This window comes from Hyla sarda, chromosome 10 (genome assembly GCF_029499605.1).
Source record: "Hyla sarda isolate aHylSar1 chromosome 10, aHylSar1.hap1, whole genome shotgun sequence".
NCBI lineage: Eukaryota > Metazoa > Chordata > Amphibia > Anura > Hylidae > Hyla > Hyla sarda.
The window spans coordinates 99,099,582-99,127,442 of NC_079198.1; the positions used below are offsets into that span (position 1 = coordinate 99,099,582).

The 27,861-nt window shown below is 43.2% G+C and overlaps 1 protein-coding gene and 1 non-coding gene across 2 annotated transcripts in view; both read right to left on the minus strand.

Annotated features, from left to right (window-relative positions):
• Positions 1–27,861, minus strand: part of LOC130294422 (probable glutamate receptor) — a 40,463-nt gene continuing 12,602 nt past the window's right edge. Inside the window, exons 3-11 of the mRNA XM_056544178.1 lie at positions 22,238–22,269; positions 20,064–20,114; positions 18,732–18,911; positions 14,375–14,601; positions 13,054–13,151; positions 9,381–9,601; positions 4,684–4,909; positions 3,117–3,367; positions 1–438 (exon numbers count right to left, since the gene is read on the minus strand). Of these exons, the coding sequence (XP_056400153.1) occupies positions 349–438; positions 3,117–3,367; positions 4,684–4,909; positions 9,381–9,601; positions 13,054–13,151; positions 14,375–14,601; positions 18,732–18,911; positions 20,064–20,114; positions 22,238–22,269 (1,376 nt within the window). The 3' untranslated portion in view covers positions 1–348. The remainder of the gene's footprint in view (positions 439–3,116; positions 3,368–4,683; positions 4,910–9,380; positions 9,602–13,053; positions 13,152–14,374; positions 14,602–18,731; positions 18,912–20,063; positions 20,115–22,237; positions 22,270–27,861) is intronic.
• Positions 14,661–14,769, minus strand: LOC130294717 (U6 spliceosomal RNA). The gene has a single exon (XR_008848592.1). It is a non-coding gene; the product is annotated as a U6 spliceosomal RNA (small nuclear RNA).

The window sequence follows — 27,861 nt, forward strand, 5'->3', positions numbered from 1 at the left end:
CCCTCTGAAGTACCTGTTTAATGGCAAGTTAGCCAAATAGCAGTAGTTACCCAAACCATTATCTTGAATATAACTCAGAGGTCTTTGTACAGAACTGACCACAATTGAATTAGTTAGATCCATGTTACGTACACGTGTGAGTCTTAAAGCTTGTTGTGTTACTATAGTTATTTCTGTAGGACAAGTAACTTTAAAATAGTAAAAAATAAAAAGACTTCTGAGCACCATATTCATGACTGGTCAAATACACTAGTACAGAAAGGCACCACTACAGAAAGTAGGTTATTTAACTGCAAATTCACAAAAGATTATTATTATTTTTTTTTCATATCCCAACTTGCTGTAATCTCATGGTTGCACCTTTTCCAGACTCTCCTGATTTTCACTTTTTCCAAAGCGCTCGCCTATTTCTTCTGAGAAGGCAGAACAGCAGGACTTCTGCAAAGACAAATTAAATAAAATAAAGTTATTTATTTATTTATTTGTGTGTAAACATTTCAAAACTCATGAAAATCGTAAGCAAAAACACCACAAAAACTGCATAAAACACCACAAAAAAAAAAAAAAAGCACCAAATACTTTGTATAACAAAAAGCAAGCAAAAAAAGGCTGCATGAAGAATACATAAATAAAACAAGTGTATTTTTAGCCTGTGTGAAACAGCATTAGGCCCCAAGAATGAGTGCAAATCTTTCCATGATACATTTTTCTCTGTGTTTGTTCCTCTTCTAACTAAGGATATGTTTAAACGGCTGAATTTCCGCAATTCCACAGAAATGCCATTCAGCAAAGCTTGTTGAAGTAAATACGGAATTCTGTCGGAATTTCTGTGTTCTCAGGACACAGAATTCCTCCGAAATGCAAACCCTATTGACTTGAATGGGATTCCGGGGGCAGAATTCTGCGAAATAGAAGACTGGTATTACATATTTGCAGAAATTCTGCTGTCTGAATGGGACAGCAGAATCCTATTGAAATCAGTAGGCAGAAAATCACCCCAGAATTCCCGGCAGAATTCCACATGGAAATTCTGCTGTGTAAGGCTCCTTTCACACTATGAAATAGTTCCGTTTAGGAACTTCCGTCAGAAGTTCCGTCACTATATTGGGGAAAACCGGCCGTTACAAAACCCCTGACGGCCGTGACTAAATCGCATTGCAGCCTATGGCCTATTTTGTAACACGCCCCCTCCCATAGACATGAATGGAGGGGGCGTGGCGTGACCACACACACGTGATACAGTGACGGGACATCGTGGCGGAAAAATTACTGCATGCAGTAATTTTCCCGCCACGATGTGGCATCACTGTATCACGTCTGTATTGAATTACGGGCATATACGGGTGCAAACGGGCAGTTACAAAACCCCATAGGCTGCAATGCGATTTAGTCACGGCCGTCAGGGGTTTTGTAACGGCCGGTTTTCCCCGATATAGTGACGGAACTTCTGACGGAAGTTCCTAAACGGAACTATTTCATAGTGTGAAAAGAGCCTAAAAATACTAAACAAAATACTATATATGAACACGGCCATAGACAGGAGGGAGTTTTCTTATCTTTCTGGATGTAGAATAAAATATTTCAGTGTTTTTTTTTTTTTTTTACTTTTTGGATATATAAAACGAAATACATTGGACTATAATATTTGATGTAAAACCTGTATATACATACAATTTGCTATATGAGGCAGTATTAGTGCTTTGATAAATGCAGAATAGTGCGAGATATGCTAATTAAGCATTTCCCAACCAGGGTGCTTCCAGCTGTTGCAAAAACTACAACTCCCAGCATGCCCGGACAGCCTTTGGCTGTCCGGGCATGCAGGGAGTTGTAGTTTTGCAACAGCTGGAGACACCCTGGTTGGGAAACACTGTTCTAATGCTAAATAAAGCATGTTATTATCTAGAGGCCCATCTAAAAAAAAAATAAAAAAAAAACACCATAGACTTAAAGGGGTACTCCAGTGGAAAGCTATTTTTTTTTTTTTAATTAACTGGTGCCAAAAGGTTAAACAGATTTGTAAATTACTTCTATTAAAAAAAAGCTTAATCCTTACAGTACTTATGAGCTGCTGTATACTTCACAGGAAGTTGAATTGTTCTTTTCTGTCTGACCACAGTGCTCTCTGCTGACAGCTCTGTCCATGTCAGGAACTGTCCAGAGCAGATAGGTTTGCTATGGGGATTTGCTCCTACTCTGAACAGTTCCTGACATGGACAGAGGTGTCAGCAGAGAGCACTGTGGTTAGACAAAAAATAAATTCAAAAAGAAAAAAACTTCCTGTGGAGCATACAGCAGCTGAAGTACTAAAAGGATTAAAGGGGTATTCCAGGCAAAAACTTTTTTTTATATATCAACTGGCTCTGGAAAGTTAAACAGATTTGTAAATTACTTCTATTAAAAAATCTTAATCCTTCCAATAGTTATTAGCTTCTGAAGTTGAGTTGCTGTTTTCTGCCTAACTGCTTTCTGATGACTCACGTCCCGGGAGCTGTGCAGCTCCTATGGGGATATTTTCCCATCACGCACAGCTCCTGGGACGTGACATCATCATTGAGCAGTTAGACAGAAAACTTCAGAAGCTAATAACTATTGGAAGGATTAAGATTTTTTTAATAGAAGTCATTTACAAATCTGTTTAACTTTCCGGAGCCAGTTGATATATATATAAAAAAAAGTTTTTGCCTGGAATACTCCTTTAAGTTTTTTAATTAGAAGTCATTTACAAATCTGTTTAACTTTCTGGCACCAGTTGATTTAAAAAAAATGTTTTCCACTGGAGTACCCCTTTAAAAGTTTATTCTGAAATGACAGAGTGTGATATTTCACAGTCAGTAAATATATATTCAAATATATTAAAGAATTATTTTGTAACATGACTCAGTGGCAACAAATGGATTCTCCTGGATGGAGATTCATAGCGAATGGAATGCGACAATTCGGAGCCATGAGAGAATGGTCGGCCGCTCCCACAGAGTTAGAGCATGGGAAACCCTGCTGGACACAGTGTGGGAGTATAGAGGAGACTGCAGCATGAAGACTGACAGGTCTATGACATGATAGGATTGTCTGCCCGCCCTTTCCCACGTAGCGCCATCAGAATAGGGGATCTTTACCTGCTGTTGGACCGCCTTGCACTTCGATTTACACACCAGCTCAATGAATGAGATGATCAGTCCCAGGGCCAGACCGATGCCCAGAATGAGGAAAATTCCCCCCAGGGTTTGGGGTTGCACGGGCACCCAGCCATCATGCACTTCTGCAGACGTGCATGTGTTTTCCCACCACTTCTGCCGCAGATACTCCAGATTACCGGATTCAAATTGTTCCAGAATTGCGATTGACAGGGGCCTGATGATGGGCGAGTCTGCAACATTTTACAAGCATAAAGATGGTCAACATAGATGCCTTATTCAGTACCACCTGTGGCTACTCCAGCTGTTGTAGAACTTTAGCTTCCAGCATCATGAAGGTGACAGTTGGGGGCAACATCCTTAAATGGGCACTGTCATGAAAACTATTTTTTTCTATTGCACTCCTTATAGTAAATAAAAAATCTTACTAATGCACTTTGTTTAAAAAAAATAAAGCTTTGAAAAATTATGTTTTATTTGTGTTTTAAAAAAGCTGCCACTAGGTGTCTCCCTACTTGTCCATAGCACATTTCCTCCCATCTCTTGCACAGACTTTGGGCTTCCGCTGGCCTGGCTGAAGTCCAAAATCAGGAAATGCAGTCTAGAGTGCTGAGGGGGATGTGTGCAGCCTTAGCCAATCATAGTTCATCACACTCTGGACTGTGTGTAGCAGAGTGAGGGAGGAAGTTCTCCCCTGTGTGGCTTCAGATGATGTCACGCCTGCTGGGGAACGCCTCTTCCCTGTCTGTGAATCTGACTGAGACTGAGCAGAAAATAAAGAGCAATATCAAGGTAGAAAACTAAAAATAATAAAAATAAAGGCAGGGGGTGGTTTATCATGATGGGGGCAGTGAACTGGGAGGATTATACAATTTAACAAGATCACGACAGGTACTTTTTAAGCTGCAGGTTGGGAAACATTGCTCTAGGTCAGTGCTTACCCAACATTTGGCTCTCTCGCTGTTGCAATACTACAATTCCAACCATATCCCAACACTCTATCTTTTAGGACATTATATAAATTGAAGTTTAAACGGATCATTGAGCAATTTATTTATTTATTAATTTTGTTTTTATTTGAAAGATATCTGCCAAGGTTGTATAATAAAATAAAAACGCCTATACTTACCTCTCCCCTCCCCTGTAGCATCCAGTATTCCCGGAGGTGCAGACATTACATCGCTGCTCCACCAATCACTGACTGAGGCAGGACACTGCTACGACTAATGATTGGCGGAGCAGTGATGTGACGTAATGCCTGCAGCTCTAGGAAGTATTCTTGGTAATCCTATGTTTACAGGCTATTTAGGAATATTGGGGGAGATTTATCAAAACCTGTCCAGAGGAAAAGTTGCTGAGTTGCCCATAGCAACCAATCAGATCGCTTCTTTCATTTTTTGAAAAGGCCTCTGAAAAATAAAAGCAGCGATCTGATTGGTTGCTATGGGCAACTCAGCAACTTTTCCTCTGGACAGGTTTTGATAAATCTCCCCCAATATCTTTGTCATACAACAAAATGAAAGAAATGAGTAATCAGACATTGGAATACCTAGTGCAGCAGCGACACCATAACCTCTTCTTCCAATGATTTCCGGGGCACGAACAAGATCGCAGTGTTTGGCCGCAACATAGTCTTGGCTGAGGGACTCTCCCAGGAAGGCGTAGTTTGACTCTCTGACTTTTTGGACTCCTTCGGAAAAAGTCTTCACGAGTACTCGATCTTTTCTTTTATCCATATACTCATAAATCATTCGCAAAGTTGGGTTTTTAGAATTCTGTATATAGAAGACAAGAGTAGTCCTGTGAGATCTTCTTGTAATCCTACAGAGATATGCTTTAGAAAAGTTTAAAGATTTGAAGGCATTGCCTACATTACAATTCCCTGATATTATATTCTAAAATGAATTATGTTGTAGACCAGATGGAGCTGAGACGATTAAAATATAGTTGTAAAATATACAATGTCATTATAATCCATGGAAGTAGATAAAAACAGATTTTTTTTCTGCAGCGCTGGACCAAGCGGAATTAAGAGAGACCAAGCTCTTAAGAGTATTATTGGATAGCGTTTATTTGAAGCACATCTACGCGTTTCTGGCCCAGAATGGGCCCTTCCTCTGGACAAGGGCCCACTCTGGTCCAGAAACGCGTAGATGTGCTTCAAATAAACGCTATCCGATAATACTCTTAAGAGCTTGGTCTCTCTTAATTCCATTTGGTCCAGCGCTGCAGAAAAAAATCATTTTTTTTGATCTACTTGCATCTGTCACCACGGACGACTCCATGGAGTGTTCGGAAGGATTGTAAGCTGCAGGACCAAAAAGACTCACTCTACATGTGATTTGAGGTGTTGTGCTCTTAGCACAACACTATATGGTGAGTGAGATTCAACCTTCTTTCTGATAATATTGTCTAACTGTACATCACTAGGGCCGCGTTCCCTTCTTTTTATCTATTATAATCCATGGATCAAGGTAATTGAGCAAGTGTTTCAAATACAAGATGGCTGAACTGACCTTTTGAAACAAGTTAAAGGAGTACTCCGGTGTGCACTTTTTTCCTTTTATCCCGTCCGGGCTGCAAAATAAAAGAAAATACACTTTCTCTTACCTGCCAACGAGCCCCCGGAGCTCCGGTACATTCCGGTACAGGTGTTCGGTCCCCGGGCTGTATTCTTCTTACTTCCTGTTAGTCCGGCACGTCACACGGAGCTTCAGCCTATCACTGGCCGCAGCAATGTCCCGCCTCCGCTGGTGATAGGCTGAAGCTCCGTGTGACGTGCTGGGCTAACAGGAAGTAAGAAGAATACAGCCCGGGGACCGAACACCTGTACCGGAATGTACCGGAGCTCCGGGGGCTCGTTGGCAGGTAAGAGAAAGTGTGTTTTCTTTTATTTTGCAGCCCGGACGGGATAAAAGGAAAAAAGTGCGCGCTGGAGTACTCCTTTAAAGAAAACCAATCTTCAGATTTTACCCTATATAACGCTTGGCAAAGCGTTATATAGGGTAAAATCTTTATTTTCGCCATTCCTGGGGGATGCTCCTGCCCCCAGGGATGGTGAAGATATGAAGTTATAAACTAGTCACCGCCGCCCACGTAAGTAGTCAACTGGGCGGGGAGCTCTTCTCACCTACTCCCGTTCTTCGGCCGGCAGCGACGCCCCCCTCCGCTTGATTGATGGGCCGCGTCATTGTTCCGCTCACTGAACAGACGGAGCAGAGTGATGACGCGGCCCGTCAATCAAGCGGAGGGAGCATCGCTGCCGGCCGAAGAACGGGAGTAGGTGAGAAGAGCTCCCGCCCAGGTGACTACTTTATAACTTCATATCTTCACCATCCCTGGGGGCAGCAGCATCCCCCGGGAATGGTGAAAATAAAGATTTTACCCTGTATAACGCTTTACCAAGCGTTATATAGGGTAAAATCTGATGATTGGTTCCCTTCAAATATATACAAGTTGAGCTAGCTGAATCCTATAGCTAAAATAGCTAAAGCTAAGAAGTTTTTAATGACCCTAACTGTATACCATATCTATATGCTTACATGAGCAAACCTAAATTGAATCTTCAGCTTGTAAGGAAGTGTTCAACATCCAATCAGATATTAGCCACTGGTATATAAGTTCAAGACTTCAAAGCTGATAGAACTAAGGAAAGAGGCGGGGCCAAACAGCCTGAAGGAGGACACGAATGGATGCAGGAACGGACGAGGGTCTCCAAGGACAGGACGTCCTGTACAGCCCTCCAGCACAAGGAGGATGACAGCTAGAGGAAGCTAACAGAGGCGGCCATCTTAAAAGGACATTTCAAGATGGATCCAGCACACTGGATGAAGTACTGAGAAATCCCAGATGGTGAGACAAGATTTATGGAGATGCCTACATAACCCCCCTACATTATTTACTTATGCTGCTTTACATGAAGATTTCTTTTTTTATGTACTGTCTGCCATAATGTCAAGAATATTACAATAAATGTACCGTATTTTTCGTCCTATAGGGGCAAAATAAAAAAAAATAAAGATTTTGAACCCAATAGTGGTCTTCAACCTGCGGACCTCCAGATGTTGCAAAACTACAACTCCCAGCATGCCCGGACAGCCGTTGGCTGTCCGGGCATGCTGGGAGTTGCAGTTTTGCAACATCTGGAGGTCCGCAGATTGAAGACCACTGCAGGAGGAGGTAATACTCACGTGTCCCCGCCGCTCCGGACCCGTCACCGCTGCCCTGGATGTCGCTCCATCGCTGTCTCTGCTGCCGGACGGGTATCCTCGCTCTCCGTCGCCGCCATCACGTCGTTACGCACGCCGACGCACGTATGCGACGACTTGATGACGAGGAAGGAGAGCGCCGGCCATACAGGGGATCCCTGAACGGAGAAGACACCGAGGAGGCAGGTAAGGTCCCTCCCGGTGTCCTGTAAGCACTAACCCGGCTATTCAGTCGGGCTGTTCGGCACCGCCGCGATCAGCTTTGATCGCCGCGTCTGAAGGGTTAATACAGGGCATCACCGCGATCGGTGATGTCCTGTATTAGCTGCGGGTCCCGGCCGTTGATGGCCGCAGGGACCGCCGCCATAGGGGTGTATTCGCCGTATAAGACGCACCGGCTTTTCCCCCCCAGTTTTGGGGAAGAAAAAGTGCGTCTTATACGGCGAAAAATACGGTATGTTTTTTTTTTATACAAACAAAGAGCTCACTCTCTCCATGATCAGACCGGGTTATAATTTAGCGATCCGATTATATTTAACAATAATTTTGGGGGAAAAGCTTTAGGATAAATTGTCATTTATTCAGGAAAATTTCTGTTCGTTCTGGGCTAAATAGTCAAGTGGGCGGTCTTGCTCAGCTAATGACAGCTCTCCATATGCACACTTATCGCTGTCAATCTGGCCACAAATGATCGATGACAGCAGAAGAAGGAAGAAATTATCTTTCTAAAAATTTTCTTTTGTTCAACTATTGCCTGAAAATTTCCAACATGACTTCATTTCTGGTGACAACAGTCTATCATTTATTGTTAAATTTCACCCAATGAATTACAATTTAGTTTAAAATTTCCTTTAATCAATGGTGTATAGGCACCTTAGATCCCAGGTAAGGTGGTAGGTCAATAGGTATGGGTAAGGCGACATTAAAGGGGTACTCCGGCGCTTAGACATCTTATCTCCTATCCAAAGGATAGGGAATAAGATGCCTGATCGCGGGGGTCCCGCAGCTGGGGACCCCCGTGATCTTGCATGCCGCACCCCGTTGGAATCAGTCCCCAGAACTTGTTCGCTCCGGGTCTGATTACTGTCGATCACGGGGACGGGGCATTGTGACGTCACGGCTCCGCCCCCCGGGTGATGTCACTCTCCGCCCCCCAATGCAAGCCTATGGGAGGGGGCGTGACAGCTGTCACCCCGTGATAGGGGATAAAAATGTCTAAGCGCCGGAGTACCCCTTTAAAACCTCTATGAGAAGACCATCTACAAGTGCTTTGAAATTACCACCCACATAGGTGACCACGGATACATTAAATATGATGGACTTAAAATCAGTAACAAAAAAACTGGTCTGTGTAAGGCAGTGTTTCCCAAATAGGGGGCCTCCAGCTGTTGCAAAACTACATCTCCCAGCATGCCCGGACAGCCGAAGGCTGTCCGGGCATGCTGGGAGATGTAGTTTTACAACAGCTGGAGGCACTCTGGTTGGGAAACACTGGTGTAAGGTGCTGGTCTTTTCAAAAAAGGGATTACACTGTATAATAAGCCTGATGTATGCTAAGAGCTTATTCTTTTGGTGAACCTTGCCCCCTCCCTATTGTATTAGAAAGCTCTCCACAGCCCTGTACTGCTCTGTAGGTAATAGATACATTCAGCTTATGTATGTTGAGATCACTCCCAACACAATTACACCACAAATGTTGTGTACAGTTCCTTATTTTTTTAAACAAAATAATAAAACGTGCAGTGAGCTCCCCCTAGTGGTAGCTGAAGGCAGCCAGATTTTTATTATTTAGCATTATAAAGTAAAGAAGGGGATTAAGAGCTTTGTAACAAAGCAAGAAAAAAAAAAGAATCTCTAAATACTGTATATGTAAGATTTGTTAACAAAGATTATGATTTCAGACCTATTCTATATAGAGAATAAACACATCGTAGTGTTCAAGAGTTAATAGTCATTCAAAGCAATGGTGCTTTTCTATAAGAAGAACCTATCCCAGCTATGGTACTGAGAGGAGTCATACCTAAAAAGCCTTAGTTACCTTAAAGAAATTGAAGGTGGAAGAGTTGGCCAATGTCCCAAACTCAATTTTATTTTGCTTCAGCAAATCATCGAATGTCTGAATGTTTGGAGTTTGCGCTTTGGTGTTGTTTACATATGAAGCAAAACTGGCGATATAGGCAGCCAATAGGGTAATGGAAAAGAGCCACCAAATAACGGCAATGATTCTGGCAGACACAGACTTGGGCTGAGGCTCCACACCTATGGAATAGAACACAAATATAAAAGAGAACATGTCTTTTCCTAAAGTTACATCATGACATCTTTAGTAGGCGTACACTAAAGTGTTAATCAAGACCAAACTGCTTGCTAGTATGTAAGGCAGCAGCTTAAAGGGGGACTCCTGCGGAATAAAAAAAAAAAAAAATCAACTGGTGGCAGAATGTTAAAGGGGTACTAACGTGGAAAACTTTTTTTTTTAAATCAAATTACAGATTTGTAAATTACTTCTATTAAAAAAATCTTAAAGGAAATCTGTCATCAGCATCACCCGCACTAAGCCTGTTACACAGGCTTGTAGTGCGGGTGATGCTAATTAAAACGCTATGTACCTTATTAAAAACCGAGCAGTGGATGTTTAGAAATCTTTAAATTTACTTACCTGTCAATCACAGGCTTGGGGCTCAGTTACGTCAGCGGGACTCGGGACTCGGAAGCGGAACTCGGCCGGCAATTGATGTTAAGTTTCCTGTGATCTAAAGTTTTTACAAGTGCGCATGCGCGGGTTTACGCTAGCGTTAACCCGCGCATGCGCACTTGTAAAAACTTTAGATCACAGGAAACTTTACATCAATGGCCGGCCGAGTCCCGTTTCCGTGTTTATGCTAGCGTTAACCCGCGCATGCGCACTTGTAAAAACTTTAGATCACAGGAAACTTTACATCAATGGCCGGCCGAGTCCCGCTTTCGTGTTTACGCTAGCGTTAACCCGCGCATGCGCACTTGTAAAAACTTTAGATCACAGGAAACTTTACATCAATGGCCGGCCGAGTCCCGTTTCCGTGTTTATGCTAGCGTTAACCCGCGCATGCGCACTTGTAAAAACTTTAGATCACAGGAAACTTTACATCAATGGCCGGCCGAGTCCCGCTTTCGTGTTTACGCTAGCGTTAACCCGCGCATGCGCACTTGTAAAAACTTTAGATCACAGGAAACTTTACATCAATGGCCGGCCGAGTCCCGCTTCCGTATTTACGTTAGCGTTAACCCGTGCATGTGCACTTGTAAAAACTTTAGATCACAGGAAACTTTACATCAATGGCCGGCTGAGTCCCGTTTCCATGTTTACGCTAGCGTTAACCCGCGCATGCGCACTTGTAAAAACTTTAGATCACAGGAATCTTTACATCAATGGCCGGCCGAGTCCCGCTTCCGTGTTTACGCTAGCGTTAACCCGCGCATGCGCACTTGTAAAAACTTTAGATCACAGGAATCTTTACATCAATGGCCGGCCGAGTCCCGCTTCCGTGTTTACGCTAGCGTTAACTCGCGCATGCGCACTTGTAAAAACTTTAGATCACAGGAAACTTTACATCAATGGCCGGCCGAGTCCCGCTTCCGTATTTACGCTAGCGTTAACCCGCGCATGCGCACTTGTAAAAACTTTAGATCACAGGAAACTTTACATCAATGGCCGGCCGAGTCCCGCTTCCGTATTTACATTAGCGTTAACCCGCGCATGCGCACTTGTAAAAACTTTAGATCACAGGAAACTTTACATCAATGGCCGGCCGAGTCCCGTTTCCATGTTTACGCTAGCGTTAACCCATGCATGCGCACTTGTAAAAACTTTAGATCACAGGAAACTTTACATCAATGGCCGGCCGAGTCCCGCTTTCGTGTTTACGCTAGCGTTAACCCGCGTATGCGCACTTGTAAAAACTTTAGATCACAGGAAACTTTACATCAATGGCCGGCCAAGTCCCGCTTTCGTGTTTACGCTAGCGTTAACCCGCGCATGCACACTTGTAAAAACTTTAGATCACAGGAAACTTTACATCAATGGCCGGCCGAGTCCCGCTTCCGTATTTACGTTAGCGTTAACCCGCGCATGCGCACTTGTAAAAACTTTAGATCACAGGAAACTTTACATCAATGGCCGGCCGAGTCCCGCTTCCGTGTTTACGCTAGCGTTAACCCGCGCATGCGCACTTGTAAAAACTTTAGATCACAGGAAACTTTACATCAATGGCCGGCCGAGTCCCGCTTCCATGTTTATGCTAGCGTTGACCCGCGCATGCGCACTTGTAAAAACTTTAGATCACAGGAAACTTTACATCAATGGCCGGCCGAGTCCCGCTTCCGTGTTTACGCTAGCGGTAACCCGCGCATGCGCACTTGTAAAAACTTTAGATCACAGGAAACTTTACATCAATGGCTGGCCGAGTCCCGCTTCCGTATTTATGCTAGCGTTAACCCGCGCACGCGCACTTGTAAAAACTTTAGATCACAGGAAACTTTACATCAATGGCCGGCCGAGTCCCGCTTACGTATTTATGCTAGCGTTAACCCGCGCATGCGCACTTGTAAAAACTTTAGATCACAGGAAACTTTACATCAATGGCCGGCCAAGTCTCGCTTCCGAGTCCCGAGTCCCGCTGACGTAACTGAGCCCCAAGCCTGTGATTGACAGGTAAGTAAATATAAAGATTTCTAAACATCCACTGCTCGGTTTTTTAATAAGGTACATAGCGTTTTAATCAGCATCACCCGCACTACAAGCCTGTGTAACAGGCTTAGTGCGGGTGATGCTGATGACAGATTTCCTTTAATCCTTCTAGCCCTTTTTAGGGGCTGTATACTACAGAGGAAATGTTTATCTTTGTGGATTTCTCTTATGTCACGACCACAGTGCTCTCTGCTGACCTCTGCTGTCTATTTTAGGAACTGTCCAGAGCAGCATACGTGTGGTATGGGGATTTTCTCCTGCTCTGGACAGTTCCAAAAGTGAACAGCAGAGGTCAGCAGAGAGCACTGTGGTCGTGACATAAGAGAAATGCAAAAAGATAAACATTTCCTCTGTAGTATACAGACCCTAAAAAGTACTAGAAGGATTAAGATTTTTTAATAGAAGTAATTTACTAATCTGTTTAACTTTCTGGCACCAGTTGATAAAAAAACAACAACAAAGTTTTCCACGGTAGTACCCCTTTAAACAGATTTTGTAAATTACTTCTATATAAAAATCTTAATCCTTCCAGTATAATCAAGCTGCTGTATGCTCCGTAAGAATTTATTTTCTTTATGAATTTCTTCTCTGCTGACACCTCTGTCCATGTCAGGAACTGTCCGGAGCAGGAGAGATTTGCTATAGGCATTTGCTCCTTCTCTGGACAGTTCCTGACATAAACGGAGGTGTCAGCAGAGAGCACTGTGGTCAGACTTGAAAGAACTACACATCTTCCTCTGGAGCATACAGCAGCTGATAAGTACTGCTGGAAGGATTAAGATTTTTAAATCGAAGTCATTTACAAATCTGTTTAACTTTCTGGCACCAGTTGATTTAAAAAAGAAAAGAAAAAAAAAACATTTTCCACCGGAGTACCCCATTAAGTCTGGTTGGTCCATTCCCAAATTCCCAACTATTTACATCCTTATATCTTTACTGAGTAATTAATTCGATCATGATGTTCCTCCAGAAAGACGTGACTTACCTTGCAGTGTAAGTGCTCCCATGCCAAACCAAAGACTGTTCAGCAGAGTGTACCGATTCTGTTCATTCGATGGTTCAGCCCATTCACATGGACTTACCCTAAAAAAATATGAAGTCACAGTCATTTATATGTTTCATGACACAAATCATTTTCACATGTAATGCTACAATTCCCCTTTGGTGGCGCTGCAGGAAAATTGAACTCTTGCCGCCAGGTTCTATCACAGGTAACAGTTGATCTCTAGAGGTTCCAGTGCTGGGACAACCTGTGATCTTCCTATCATCAGTGGATCTTTCTATTCATCCAAAAGGTATCAAACCCTTTTGAAGAAATCTGTATCTCACATCTATGAGCCTCTAGCCCTAAAACGTAAATAGTTAGATCAGTTTTCTGCAAAGTCTTCCTTTCAAGGGGTACACCACAGCTCCAGCGTCCGGAACATTTTGTTCCGAACGTTGGGTGCGGGCTGCGGGGGTTGTGATGTCACAGCCACGCCCCCTCAATGCAAGTCTATGTAAGGGGGGCGTGGCTGCTGCCACGCTCCCTTCAATAGACTTGCATTGAGGGGGCGTGGCTGTGACATCATGATCCCCGCAGCCTGCACCCAGTGTTTGGAACAAAATGTTCCGGACGCTGGAGCTGTGGTGTACCCCTTTAAGTTCAGTTTTATGAAATGGAATTGCGGCTGAGTGCCAATGAAGTACATAGCTACAATACTACAACCTGAGGACAGATGTGGTGCTGTATTTCTAGACATTTTCAACACCTTTAAAGGAGAACTCCGGAATAGAAAAATTATCGTCCATGCTGCCGGGAGCAAAAAACAAAAACAAAACAGGTGCATACCTTCCTTTGCTCCCCCGGAGCCTCCAGTAACCGTCTCCGGTCTCCGCCGCGATCCTCTTCCTGGTTGCCGGTGGTCGGCGAGTCATACTGCACTCAGCCAATCACCGGCCGCAGCGAAGTCCCGACTCGGCCGGCAATAGGCTGAGCGGCAGTGTGATGTTTTCGGCCCCAGCAGCGGGTGCCGATGCAGTGAAGAATTGTGTGTCTTGAAGCGTTCTCACACTGTGGCTCAGCCTATCGCCGGCCGAGTCGGGACTTCGCTGCGGCCGGTGATTGGCTGAGTGCAGTATGACTCGCCGACCACCGGCTACCAGGAAGAGGATCGCGGTGGAGACCAGAGTGGGTTACCGGAGGCCCCGGGGAGCAAAGGAAGGTATGTTTTTTTTTTTTTTTACTGCTGGCAGTATGGACGATAATTTTCCTATTCCGGAGTACTCCTTTAATCCCTAGAACAATTACATAAGGTAATTCTCACCTTCCTACTAGGAACAGGCACAGGCTGGTGATCACATAAGAGATAATGATTCCTATCCACAGTTCTTTGCTGAAAGGATTTAGGAAGCCAAAAAAGTAAGACCCGTCAGAAAACGACTCTTTCTTGAGAAGTATGCCAATTCCGGTCTGCAAAAAGGGTTTGGTGAAAGATATTGTGTCCTCTCTTATTGCAGTAATGGTCAAAGGAGCCACTGCCAAGTCTGCCTCCTAGAAAAACAGTAAAAGAGGGAAGAGTATTTTTCATTTTTTTTTCATTTTTCATTTTTTTTTTTTAACATGGCTTCACAAATTAGCATTTCATCCTTGCGCAGGGGCTATGCTAATCTTCTCTGTATCCTTCCAATTTGTTTAAGTATATAAGCTGCCGAAGCAAGCACAGGGTAGAATTTATTTTTATTTTTTATGAATGAAAGATACAGTGATCCCTCAACTTACAATGGCCTCAACATACAATAGTTTCAACATACAATGGTCTTTTCTGGACTATCGTAAGTTGAAACCAGACTCAACATACAATGCACGGACAGTCCAGATCTGTGAAACGTGTCAATGGCCGGAAGAACCGACCAATCAAAATGGGCATTCACTGGTAAAACCCCTGTATTACTGAAGCGTATGCACTGACTGGTGTCTGGTAGCGCCCCCTACAGTAGAGGGAGGTATTACATGTTCTGTACACTTTACCTGTACCAGGGTTAGCTGCTCCTGTGGACACCAGGTGAGGGCGACTCCATTACTTTTTTACTTACAGGACCCCGAAGAAGCTCCTGTCCTCTACATAGACCAGTGTTTCCCAAGCAGGGTGGCCCCAGCTGTTGCAAAATATAACTCCCAGCATGCCCGGACAGCCTTTGGCTACATCCGCACAACTTAAAATAGTACAGAACAGTCTTAAATCCATATCCCCTAGAAATGTAAAGAATGTTACGTTACTCATGTTGCTTGTCTCAAAGAAGAGGAAAGCAACAGGAGTAACTCCTGTTGATTGTCTCTATTTTGTTGCATTACAAACTGGAAGAAGAATGTTTAAAGTGTTACGGTCATTAAAAACAAATTTTGATATGTGGCTCTGACATGGATCATTCCTGAGTTATTAAGGGTACTCAAAAGATAGGAGATAAGATGTCTGATCGTGGGGGTCCTGCTGCTGGGACCCCCCGTGATCTCCATGCAGCACCCCTGCCACACCCGGCATTCTAAACAGGATGTTTAGAACACTGGGTTTGGGCGGTCGGAGACATGACATCACGCCCCCCCCCATTCATGTTCCTGTTTGGAATGCCGTGTGTGGCAGGGGTGCTGCAGAGAGATCACCCGCGATTAGACATCCAAAGGAGTACCCCTTTAAGAAATTAGAAAAAAAAATCTTTTAGACATGTGCAGAACCAAAAATTTAGTATTTTTCGTTTTCGTTTTTTTTTTTTTTTTTTTTCGTTCTGTGAATATTCGGAATGCTGTGCATTCGTCATATTCAGTTTTCTAATGCATCTGCGAAATTTTATTTTCGGTTTCGGATGCATTCGTTAATTCGGATCTTTCGTTATATCTGTAAAATTCATTAAATTTAGCATTCGTTACTAAACGAAATGCACATTAGTTTCACTTGCTGATCCTCTTTTGTAATAAATAGCAGGTGTTACCTTAGGATTCTTGTTGTTTTCACCTTTTTTTGCAGTTTTCTCTGTGTAGGAAGGCAAGTTCTCCTCAGGTAAACCCAATGAAAAAAATCTAATTCATTCCTTACATTCGGTTTACTGGTAACGAATGCATTCGTTATTCGCTAACATGCATTATTCTTTATGCGTTATTTAACGAATGCAGTCGTTAACTGTATATTCGTATTCGTGTTCTTTTTCGGAAATATTCAATTTTTTTTTCGTGCATTCGGATTGTAACGAACACCCGAAAACGGGAAAATTTGTTAAGTTTAGTATTCGTTCCTAAACAAATTGCACATGTCCAATGTCTTTCCTGAAGAAAATGTTTGTGTCTATTCATATCATGCAGTATATACACAATCGCGGCCGGCCGAGAGAGCCGTACATGTATCTCTGCATATAGAGAAATGGACGGATGTCTCATCTGGCCGGGGAGCCGAGCCATGATCTGGCACATATTCTCAGCATAATTACACCCACTCTGAGTCTGTAACACCATTAAGCAAGGAACATGATAACGAGGTGTTCTCCACAAAATTGTGAAGACGTAATGATAAATATCACGAACTTTGAGCACCATAAAATCTATTATTGCAAAACCAGAGGAAAATTGCTCAACTACAAACCTGCCAAGAATAGGTCACCCCCCCCCCCCCCCCAAAACTCCTAGACCAGGAAAATAGGCATTGGCTAAGAAATGCAACAAAGACACCAACCATAATGATATAGGAGCTCCAAAGATCCGTAGGGCTTAATGGAAGTTTCCACGAAGAAGGCAAAATATGTTCAGAGCATGTGGCAGACTTCTCAAACACATAGAAGGTGATTAACAGGTCCAATGTGACTAAAGTTTAAGTTTTTGTCCATTATAAAAAACACCATGGGGAGGGGGGGGGGGGGGGGGGGTGCATTCTCTTTGATGGACACCAGCACCCTACATCATGCTCACAAAGTGGGTCGCAGGGGAAAAGGTGACATGGCCTTCTGTGACCACCAGATTTACTATGCAGGCAGGCATACATTTCAGTTGAGATCTACACCGGCTCTTAAAGGGGTATTCCAGGCAAAACCCCTTTAGCTGGCATTGATTTCAGTCATAGGCACATGGGACAGTCACAGAAATACCAGATATATTAAGACGCCTGCACCTCTTAATATATCTGGCTAATCTAACCAACAGGAGTATTTCAGCGAAAATTAACTTGCAGGGGGTCCCAGAAGTCCTAAGGATAGGGGATAAGTTACAGATCGTGGGGGGTCCCAGCGGTGGGGGTCCCCGGCTTTCTGGCCAAATAGCGTGTCGACCACCGCATGAAGTGGCATCTGACAGGCCCCCTCAATATAGCGCTATGGCAGAGCCGTAGATTACTGAAGACAATGCTCCGGCTCTTCCATAGCGTTGTATTGAGGAGGCGTATCGGCCGCTGCTTCATGCAGTCTGCGAACTGCCGGGGACCCGTATGGAAAATCGCGAGGGGTCCCAGCGATCGGACCACCCGCGATCTGAAACTTATCCCCTATATAATAAATCCCCTAAATAAAAAATTGGATGGCAGTAAATGCAGGGCAATTCTGTAAAATCTCTTTCAGTCTTCCAGAGATTTGAGACTGAGATGGAGATTTACCTTCCATCAGAACAATGGCCCCAAACATACTGCCACATGGGACAAAGGAAAGGGGAAATATTAAAGTGTCTTAGAATGGCTTTGTCAAAATCCAGACCTCAATCCTATTAAGAGTCTGGGGCATGACTTAAATGACTAATTCAACGAAGTTTCACAGCACTTACCATAAAATCTATTTTATCAATTATTTATTTTCATGCAGATACAATTCATGGGAACATATTCAGGGGGAACGCCAGGGCTACGGCTGTTTCGCGCCACCTGGCACTTTCCGAAAACATTTCGATGCCAAGTTAAAGGGGTATTCCAGGCAAAAACTTTTTTTATATATATCAACTGGCTCCAGAAAGTTAAACAGATTTGTAAATTACTTCTATTAAAAAATCTTAATCCTTTCAATACTTATGATCTTCTGAAGTTAAGGTTGTTCTTTTCTGTCTAAGTGCTCTCTGATGACACCTGTCTCGGGAAACGCCCAGTTTAGAAGCAAATCCCCATAGCAAACCTCTTCTAAACTAGGCGTTTTTCCCGAGACAGGTGTCATCAGAGAGCACTTAGACAGAAAAGAACAACCTTAACTTCAGAAGCTCATAAGTACTGAAAGGATTAAGATTTTTTAATAGAAGTAATTTACAAATCTGTTTAACTTTCTGGAGCCAGTTGATATATATATATAAAAAACGTTTCTTCCTGGATAACCCCTTTAATGAATTCTTAGGAAAATATTAAATTTGTATTTTTTGCTGCAGTTAGGGGACTTTAGAGATTGTCACTACTACTACTATTACCCTCGGACCAGGCCGGGTTTTAATCCCCTGACTAGAATGTCATTGACAGATAACATCATGAGGAGAATTGTAACAAGACCATAGTTGCAGAACTTTCCCTTGTGCAATACATTTGATGTAATTACAATCCCTATACAAATTCTCTTTTGACATGAAAACTACATATAGAATGAAGATTGTCTTCACTGGACAATTCCTCGAAGCAGCTTGTCTAAGCTTATCGAATGTCAAAGGACAACAGGATCGGGGAGTCAATAATCATTCACCTTCCTGATGACCTCTCCAACCATCCCGTTCCAATTTCCATTCTGGTCTTTGGCGCCGTACCGACCGTCTTTCACCACATGTAATGTATAGTTGAACTTCAAGGTTTTAGAAAGTTCCGACAGAAGATCCACACAGAATCCTTCCAAATCAGAGTCAGTCATCATAGCAAAGGGCTGTTCCTGATGTAGAAGATTAGTAAGATTAGAATATGTTATTAAATTGTGATAGAAAATTATTATTATTATTACTATTATTATTATTATTTTTTTTTTAAATCAAACTCATCTCCTGATAAGAAGCTACATCAAATGTTTAAAGGGGTATTTCAGGCCCACATTTTTTTTTTTATATATCAACTGGCTCCGAAAAGTTAAACAGATTTGTAAATTACTTCTATTAAAAAATCTTAATCCTTCCAATAGTTATTAGCTTCTGAAGTTGAGTTGCTGTTTTCTGTCTAACTGCTCTCTGATGACTCACGCCCCAGGAGCTGTGCAGTTCCTATGGGGATATTCTCCCATCATGCACAGCTCCCGGGACGTGACATCATCATTGAGCAGTTAGACAGAAAACTTCAGAAGCTAATAACTATTGGAAGGATTAAGATTTTTTAATAGAAATAATTTACAAATCTGTTTAACTTTCTGCCACCAGTTGATTTAAAAGAAAAAAAGTTTTCACCGAAGTACCCCTTTAAAGGGATACTCCAGTGGAAAACTTTTTTTTTTTAAATCAACTGGTGCCAGAAAGTTAAACAGATTTGTAAATTACTTCTATTAAAAAATCTTAATCCTTCCAGTACTTATTAGCTGCTGAATACTACATTCTCTACTATTTTCTTTTTGGAACACAGTGCTCTCTGCTGACATCATGACCACAGTGCTCTATGCTGACATCTCTGTCCATTTTAGGAACTGTCCAGAGCAGCATATGTTTGCTAGGGGGGATTTTCTCCCCACTCTGGACAGTTCTTAAAATGGACAGAGATGTCAGCAGAGAGCACTGTGGTCATGATGTCAGCAGAGAGCACTGTGCTCGTAAAGTCAGCAGAGAGCTCTGTGTTCCAAAAAGAAAAGAATTTCCTCTGTAGTATTCAGCAGCCAATAAGTACTGGAAGGATTAAGATTTTTTAATAGAAGTAATTTACAAATCTACTTAACTTTCTGGCACCAGTTGATTAAAAAAAAAAAAGTTTTCCACTGGAGTACCCCTTTAAATTCGAATATTCTACAGGATTTCATTCGAAAATATTGCGATTCTAAATAGGAATGCCTATATTTATAATACAGAGATCACATCAGGAGACACAACCAACATTATCAATTACTTACCAGAATGGTGGTGACCTTTACAGTTTTTGGAATTTGACGCTTTGTTCTTCCCTATGAGTAAAAATATGGTGCTGATGTAATAATTACAAATTATACGCTAGAATTAAAAGGTAATGGCGCAAGTGAAATGGCCAGGATGATGAAGAACCATGCTGCATTTTATGGCGTCATAAAGCCAATATCCTAGCTGACTTTAGGGATTCAGCCTGGGTCCATATTTCCCAACCAGTGTGCCTCCAGCTGTTGCAAAACTACAACTCCCAGCATGCCCGGACAGCCAAAGGCTGTCCGGGCATGCTGGGAGTTGTAGTTTTGCCACAGCAAGAGGCACACTGGTTGAAAAACACTGGCCTAGGTGACCTCCCAGAATTTCTAACTGACCCCCAGAAGAAGTCTAGACCTCCCAGAAGATCTAACGGATGCGGTGTCCTAAATACAGATTGTCTGGGAGTAAAGACTAGAGATGAGCGAACTTACAGTAAATTCGATTCGTAACGAACTTCTCGGCTCGGCAGTTGATGACTTTTCCTGCATAAATTAGTTCAGCTTTCAGGTGCTCCTGTGGGCTGGAAAAGGTGGATACAGTCTTAGGAGACTCTTTCCGAGGAATGTATCCACCTTTTCCAGCCCACCGGAGCACCGGAAAGCTGAACTAATTTACGCAGGATAAGTCATCAACTGCCGAGCCGAGAAGTTCGTGACGAATCGAATTTACTGTAAGTTCGCTCATCTCTAGTAAAGACGTCTGCAAGTAAAAAAAAAAACAAGAAAAGGGAAGTATCTGCTGAGTCTGGTCTGGGGTCTGCATTTAATTAAGGTGGTCAGAAATAATATTGGAGAATCTTGGATTTTTTTATTCATTCAGGGGGTCTTGTAGGAAACGTATTTGAGAGGTCCGGACTGGGGTCTAGATTTATATAAAGGAGTACTCCGCTGGGAATTTTTTTTTTTTTTTTTTAAATCAACTGGTGCCAGAAAGTTAAACAGATTTGTAAATTACTTCAATTTAAAAATCTTAATCCTTTCAGTAGTTATCAGCTGCTGTATACTACAGAGGAAGTTCTTTTCTTTTTGAATTTCCTTTCTGTCTGACCACAGTGCTCTCTGCTGACACCTCTGTCCATTTTAGGAACTGTCCAGAGCAGGAGAAAATCCCCATAGCAAACCTCTCCTGCTCTGGACAGTTCCTGACATGGACAGAGGTGTCAGCAGAGAGCACTGTGGTCAGACAGAAAGGAAATTCAAAAAGAAATGAACTTCCTCTGTAGTATACAGCAGCTGATAAGTACTGGAAGGATTAAGATTTTGAAATAGAAGTAATTTACAAATCTGTTTACTTCTCTGGCACCAGTAAATAAAAAAATAAAAAAAATAAAAAAGTTTTCCTGTGGAGTACTCCATTAAGGGGTGTATTTAGGCTTTGTGCTGCCAGAGGCCAACAAGGTAGGGGGGGGGGGGGGGGGGTTCACCCTAGTCCAGGGCTACCTCATTGGTGGGGGGCAGAGCTTCTCAGGGAAGGGGGGGATCTCAATACATATGGTTGAATGGTGAGAGCCAAGTTAAAAATAAGAAAATCCTGTCCCCAGCTGCCACCCCCTGATAAAGTGCCGCCCTAGGCCTGGGCCTTGTTGGCCTAGTTAAAGATATAACGCCGGTCTGATCAATGGCCAGTATTTATTGTGGGGTGTAATAAAGGTCATATGCGAAATGAAAATGCCTAAAGGTAGGAATGTGTTCTATATAATTCGGCAGGTCACGTGTTAAAAATGTATGCAACCTCTTAAGACATTGCGTCTCAGGATCCTTTCTGAGGTTGGCAGCTCACTTGTCATGGAGCTATAAATATAATTCTTGGACCTACGAATGCCTCATTTACATTGTCTCCCATAGTGTTACTGGAAAAACTAGTAGAACCCAGAAGGAATAATGATCTTTCCTATGCTTGGATCTTGTTATTGCTCAATAAATAGATGTATCTTGAATACAGCCAGGTAAAGGAGCCCTAACCCTGAGCTGCTAGCAGACATATCCACTCAGGAGATAAGACGTGACTTTTACTGTAATATGGAAGACATGTTGCGTATCGCTCAACCCCCCCCCCCCATCTCTGTAGCCATGGAAACAGTTGTTGCTATGCTCTGTTTAGGTTTCCCTCCGGTTCCAGATGTTGTTACCTTTAGGTGAAATCCATCTGATTCTTCCGCACCTTAAAAGGAAAAAAAAGCAATTTGATGATGTTAGTATTACACAACTTCCATCTATACCAGTGATCTCAAACTGTGGCCCCTCCAGTCAGGGGCGTAGCTATAGAGGTAGTAGACAATATGCAAAGATAGAGAACCGGCACTATAGTGTGGTTTGCGGTGCTGCGGATGCAGTAATAGACTGAGGTAGTTACTCTCGGGCGAGTGGTACGGCGGGTCGGGGGTGCGCTTATATGGAAAACATGTAGATGATAAAGTCGAGAAGAGAAAAGTATATAATACGCACTCACCCGATGTGTGCCAAAGAAGTTGCTTTTATTCCATGCTTAAGGGTACAGTAATTCGGGTCGGGGGAGAGGAAGAAATCTTGAGCTCAGCCGAGCTCGTGGAACGACGGTTCCGTTTCGCGGGTTGTCCGTTTGACCAAGTGGACAACCCACGAAACGGAACCGTCGTTCCACGAGCTCAGCTGAGCTCAAGATTTCTTCCTCTCCCCCGACCCGAATTACTGTACCCTTAAGCATGGAATAAAAGCAACTTCTTTAGCACACATCGGGTGAGTGCGTATGATATACTTTTCTCTTCTAGACTTTACAGAGGTAGTAGAGGTAGCAGTCGTACCTCGGCTTTGTTGCCTAAGAGGGCCCCAAAGCACAACTATCCCATAAGAGCTCAGTATTATAATTGTAAACAAATAGAAAAAAAGAGAGAAGGCCCAAGGAGGCGCCTAGTGCATTACCCTAAAAATTTATACAGAGACCCACGTAGAGTGGGGATACGTAAGGGGTCTAATGAATGGCCGCTCACCTGGAGCGTATAATAATACGCATATAACCTCAGTCTGAGGTAATGAAGGATTCCGTGCAAGCCTACAGGTCTTCAGGATGGATCCAATGAGGAGATCCTGTGGGTGAGCTTAATATTGGAAAAATTGACCTGGCATCAGGCGCTCGGGGATCCAGAGAGATCTCACAACCAGTTCATGGAGGTGGGTAGGAATTCAAGCTTTATTAGTATACAACAACGCGTTTCGGGGTTAGCATACCCCTTCTTCAGATTGACAGAAGAAGGGGTATGCTAACCCCGAAACGCGTTGTTGTATACTAATAAAGCTTGAATTCCTATCCACCTCCATGAACTGGTTGTGAGATCTCTCTGGATCCCCGAGCGCCTGATGCCAGGTCAATTTTTCCAATATTAAGCAGTATTATAATTGGCCTATGGGGCCCTGTTGCAGATTTTGCATCAGGGCCCAGAAGCTACAAGCTACGCCTCTGCCTCCAGATGTTGCAAAACTTCAACTCCCAGCATGCGCGGACAGCCGTTGGCTGTCCGCGCATGCTGGGAGTTGAAGTTTTGCAACATCTGGAGGGCCACAGTTTGAGACCACTGATCTAAACAATCCAGACATACAATATAAGCCACATGGATAAGAACAGCCCGTGTCTTGGATTTCTTACAGAACAGTATTGTGTTCTCTGGTGGCCTCAACAAGAGTTAAGGAGGAAAGTTCTAATCCCTGAAGAAAGACGTCGTTGTCTTCAAACTCTTGATGCCCTTTAAACAACATTAAAATATAAAAAGCAAAAAAAAAAAAAAATTATGGCTTGTTCAACTCTGACAGCATTGCCCCCTTTTCCGGAGATTCTTTATTTTTCCCTACATAATCCTTGGCAAGACTTGGAAGAGTTGTAAACCAACTCTGGCTGCTTTCCTCCTCACAGCTTGAGTTGACGGCTCAGAGAATGAATGGTCTTGTAACCTTTTTCAAAGCCTTCTCTGATATAAAAGTTCTTTTCAAGTCAAGTTAAAGAGCTGCTCGAGAACATTCCAAGAAAACCAGTATGTCTATTGAAGCTGTCACATGCCCCAGCGCCTCACAGTACGAGGCTGGAAAACCTTTTATCAGATCTTTATTCCTGCTATCGTCCTTTACGGAACCATAAATAGTTAAGCGTTAGTATGAACTATTTCTCTGATGTGAACTAGTATGGTTCAACAAGGTCATACCCTGGTTAAATTGCTCATTTGCTATTGCCCTGACAGATTTATATGAAGGTAACGCCTAAAGAATTATTTGCAGGATGTACAACATGGTTCCCAGTCAGGCTTCGTTGACACTGCCGTCGGGCTCCGTTAGATGAAGCTCCGTCGGCAGTTCCGTCAAGTTTAGTGGAGGAAAAAAACGGTGCAAGCACATTTTTCTTTCGCCGCTAAAATCCTGTAAAATTACTGGTTCACCGATGGACCCCATTCAAGTGGGGGCAGTCGGGACCCAGCAGTAGCCGTTCTCATCCGACCCGTTTCAGCGTCTGATCAGCTTAAAAAAAGAAAAAAGGCCTATCGGACCCTTAACAGGTTAGATGCAAACGATTGTGTGAACCTAGCCTTATTAGTACTAGTATTTTTTTTTCTCCATAAACCAATTTTCTGATAGCACTCCTCTGTGCTCTCTCCTGTCTGATAGTACTCCTCTGTGCTCTCTCCTGTCTGATAGCACTCCTCTGTGCTCTCTCCTGTCTGATAGCACTCCTCTGTGCTCTCTCCTGTCTAATAGCACTCTTCTGTGCTCTCTCCTGTCTGATAGCCTCCTCTGTGCTCTCTCCTGTCTGATAATACTCCTCTGTGCTCTCTCCTGTCTGATAGTACTCCTCTGTGCTCCCTCCTGTCTGATAGCACTCCTCTGTGCTCCTTCCTGTCTGATAGTACTCCTCTGTGTTCTCTCCTGTCTGATAATACTCCTGTGTTCTCTTCTGTCTGATAGCACTCCTCTGTGCTCTCTCCTGTCTGATAGCACTGCTCTGTGCTCTCTCCTGTCTGATAGTACTCCTCTGTGCTCTCTCCTGTCTGATAGGACTCCTCTGTGTTCTCTCTCCTGCCTGATAACACTCCTCTGTGCTCTCTTCTGTCTGATAGTACTCCTCTGTGCTCTCTCCTGCCTGATAGGACTCCCCTGTGCTCTCTCCTGCCTGATAGGACTCCCCTGTGCTCTCTCCTGTCTGATATTACTACTCTGTGCTCTCTCCTGTCAGATAGCACTCCTCTGTGCTCACTCCTGTCTGATAGTACTCATCTGTTCCCTCTCCTGTCTGATAGCACTCCTCTGTGCTCTCTCCTTTCTGATAGCACTCCTCTGTGTTCTCTCCTGTCTGATAATACTTCTCAGTGCTCTCTACTGTCTGATAGTACACCTCTGTGCTCTCTCCTGCCTGATAGGACTCCCTTGTGCTCTCTCCTGTCTGATATCACTCCTCTGTGCTCACTCCTGTCTGATAGTACTCCTCTGTGCCCTCTCCTGTCTGATAGCACTCCTCTGTGCTCTCTCCTGTCTGATAGCACTCCTCTGTGTTCTCTCCTGTCTGATAATACTTCTCTGTGCTCTCTCCTGTCTGATAGTACTCCTCTGTGCTCTCTCCTGCCTGATCGGACTCCCCTGTGCTCTCTCCTGTCTGATATCACTCCTCTGTGCTCTCTCCTGTCTGATAGCACTCCTCTGTGTTCTCTCATGTCTGATAATACTTCTCTGTGCTCTCTCCTGTCTGATATCACTCCTCTGTGCTCTCTCCTGTCTGATAGCACTCCTCTGTGTTCTCTCATGTCTGATAATACTTCTCTGTGCTCTCTCCTGTCTGATAGTACTCCTCTGTGCTCTGTCCTGTCTGATAGCACTTCTCTGTGCTCTCTCCTGTCTGATAGCACTCCTCTGTGCTCTCTCCTGTCTGATAATACTTCTCTGTGCTCTCTCCTGTCTGATAGTACTCCTCTGTGCTCTGTCCTGTCTGATAGCACTTCTCTGTGCTCTCTCCTGTCTGATATCACTCCTCCGTGCTCTCTCCTGTCTGATAGCACTCCTCTGTGTTCTCTCCTTTCTGATAATACTTCTCTGTGCTCTCTTCTGTCTGATAGCACTCCTCTGTTCTCGCTCCTGTCTGATAGCACTCCTCTGTGCTCTGTCCTGTCTGATAGCACTTCTCTGTGCTCTCTCCTGTCTGATAGGACTCCTCTGTGCTCTCTCCTGTCTGATAGCCCTCCTCTGTGCTCTCTCCTGTCCTATCAATGCTAGCCCACCCTCACTTACTGGACTTTGTCTATGCCTTTGCTTCAGCTTGGACAAATCCATGATTTTCTAACCCATGATTTCTATAAAAAGGAAATTCAAATTTGAATCTGACGGTGCTCATTTAACTTTGTCTATGCCTTTGCTTCAGCTTGGACAAATCCAGGTACCCATTTAACTTTGTGGGAATAGACTCTTTTGTTTTTTTCTGAACTTAGGAATCCAGTGGTTTGCTTTGCTGGAGGACTTACAACTTTCCTTGTATAAGCGTGGACACAGAGATGCCTGAGTAGGATCACCCACTGAACTCCAAGGTCTAAAATAACTAGAGATTTAAATAAATAACTAGAGATTTAAATTTGAATAGCATTCAATTGTGTAGAATATTTTTCCACACCACTATATACTGTAGCTCATCCTGCTTGGCTCCTACTGCTCTGTAAAATGCAACTGTCAGATCAAAATGACAGGTTCCCTTTAGAGGGGTATACCATTCTTAGACATTTATGGAATATCCACAAGATAGGCCATAACTGCTTGATATATGTGGGTACCTTGTAAACTCACACCTAGCTCTAGAATGGTGCCCCTCCCCCTTCAACTCTATCCCAACTGGATGCAGAGGTCAGAATTACACAAGCAGCCAAGCGGGCTGTTCTTTGCTATTTCCATAACTCCCATAAAAGTGAAAATCATTATTGAATCAGAGTTGCAAAGCTGGACACGCTATTTCTACAACCTGTTACAGCTCGTGCAGCGATGTCATTTTCATAACTCTAATTCATATAACTTCTTGGATATTACAGAAACAGTGCAGAATATCCTACTTGGCTGCTCCTGTAATTCTGGTCACCAATAGCTGCCGCATCATCATTTCTTCCTTAGTGCATTGTATAGATTATGTGAATAAACATTTCTGCTATTGGTTTTATTTAGAAAACGTTTCTATTTTCCTTCTGCAGCTTACATGCATAAGTATACACTGCAATCTGCTTAATTCTGTTTAGTCTCGGTCCTGACAAACTGCTCCCTTGCAGAATCAAGCAGTTTGTAATGCATTGTAATTTTTTTTTAAATTAAATCAATTGCAGAAATGTTTTGTTGCACATAAAACATATCATGCACAATAACAATCTCCAAAGGTGACCATAGCCTTTTAAAGAGGTACGCCGATGGAAAACAAAAGTTAAACAGATTTGTAAATTACTTCTATTTAAAAATCTTCCAGTACTTCACAACTTCCTCTGGAGAATACAACAGCTGATAAGTTCTTTACAGTCTGACCACAGTTCTCTGCTGCCACAACTATGGGTTAATGGATAATACCCAGTAATAAATAACAGCTAATACACACACTGCACTAACGTTTTTTTTTTTTTAATACTTTTTTTGTGGTGAGGGATGTGATGAAGGGCATATGTTATTACCCTTAGGACAGATGTTATTAACCCTTAGTATTCGTGATGCCAGGGTGTGGTTATCCTCTACACCAGCCGAGGTATGGCTGCTGGTTCCTGAGCCAGGCGCGAGGCAAATA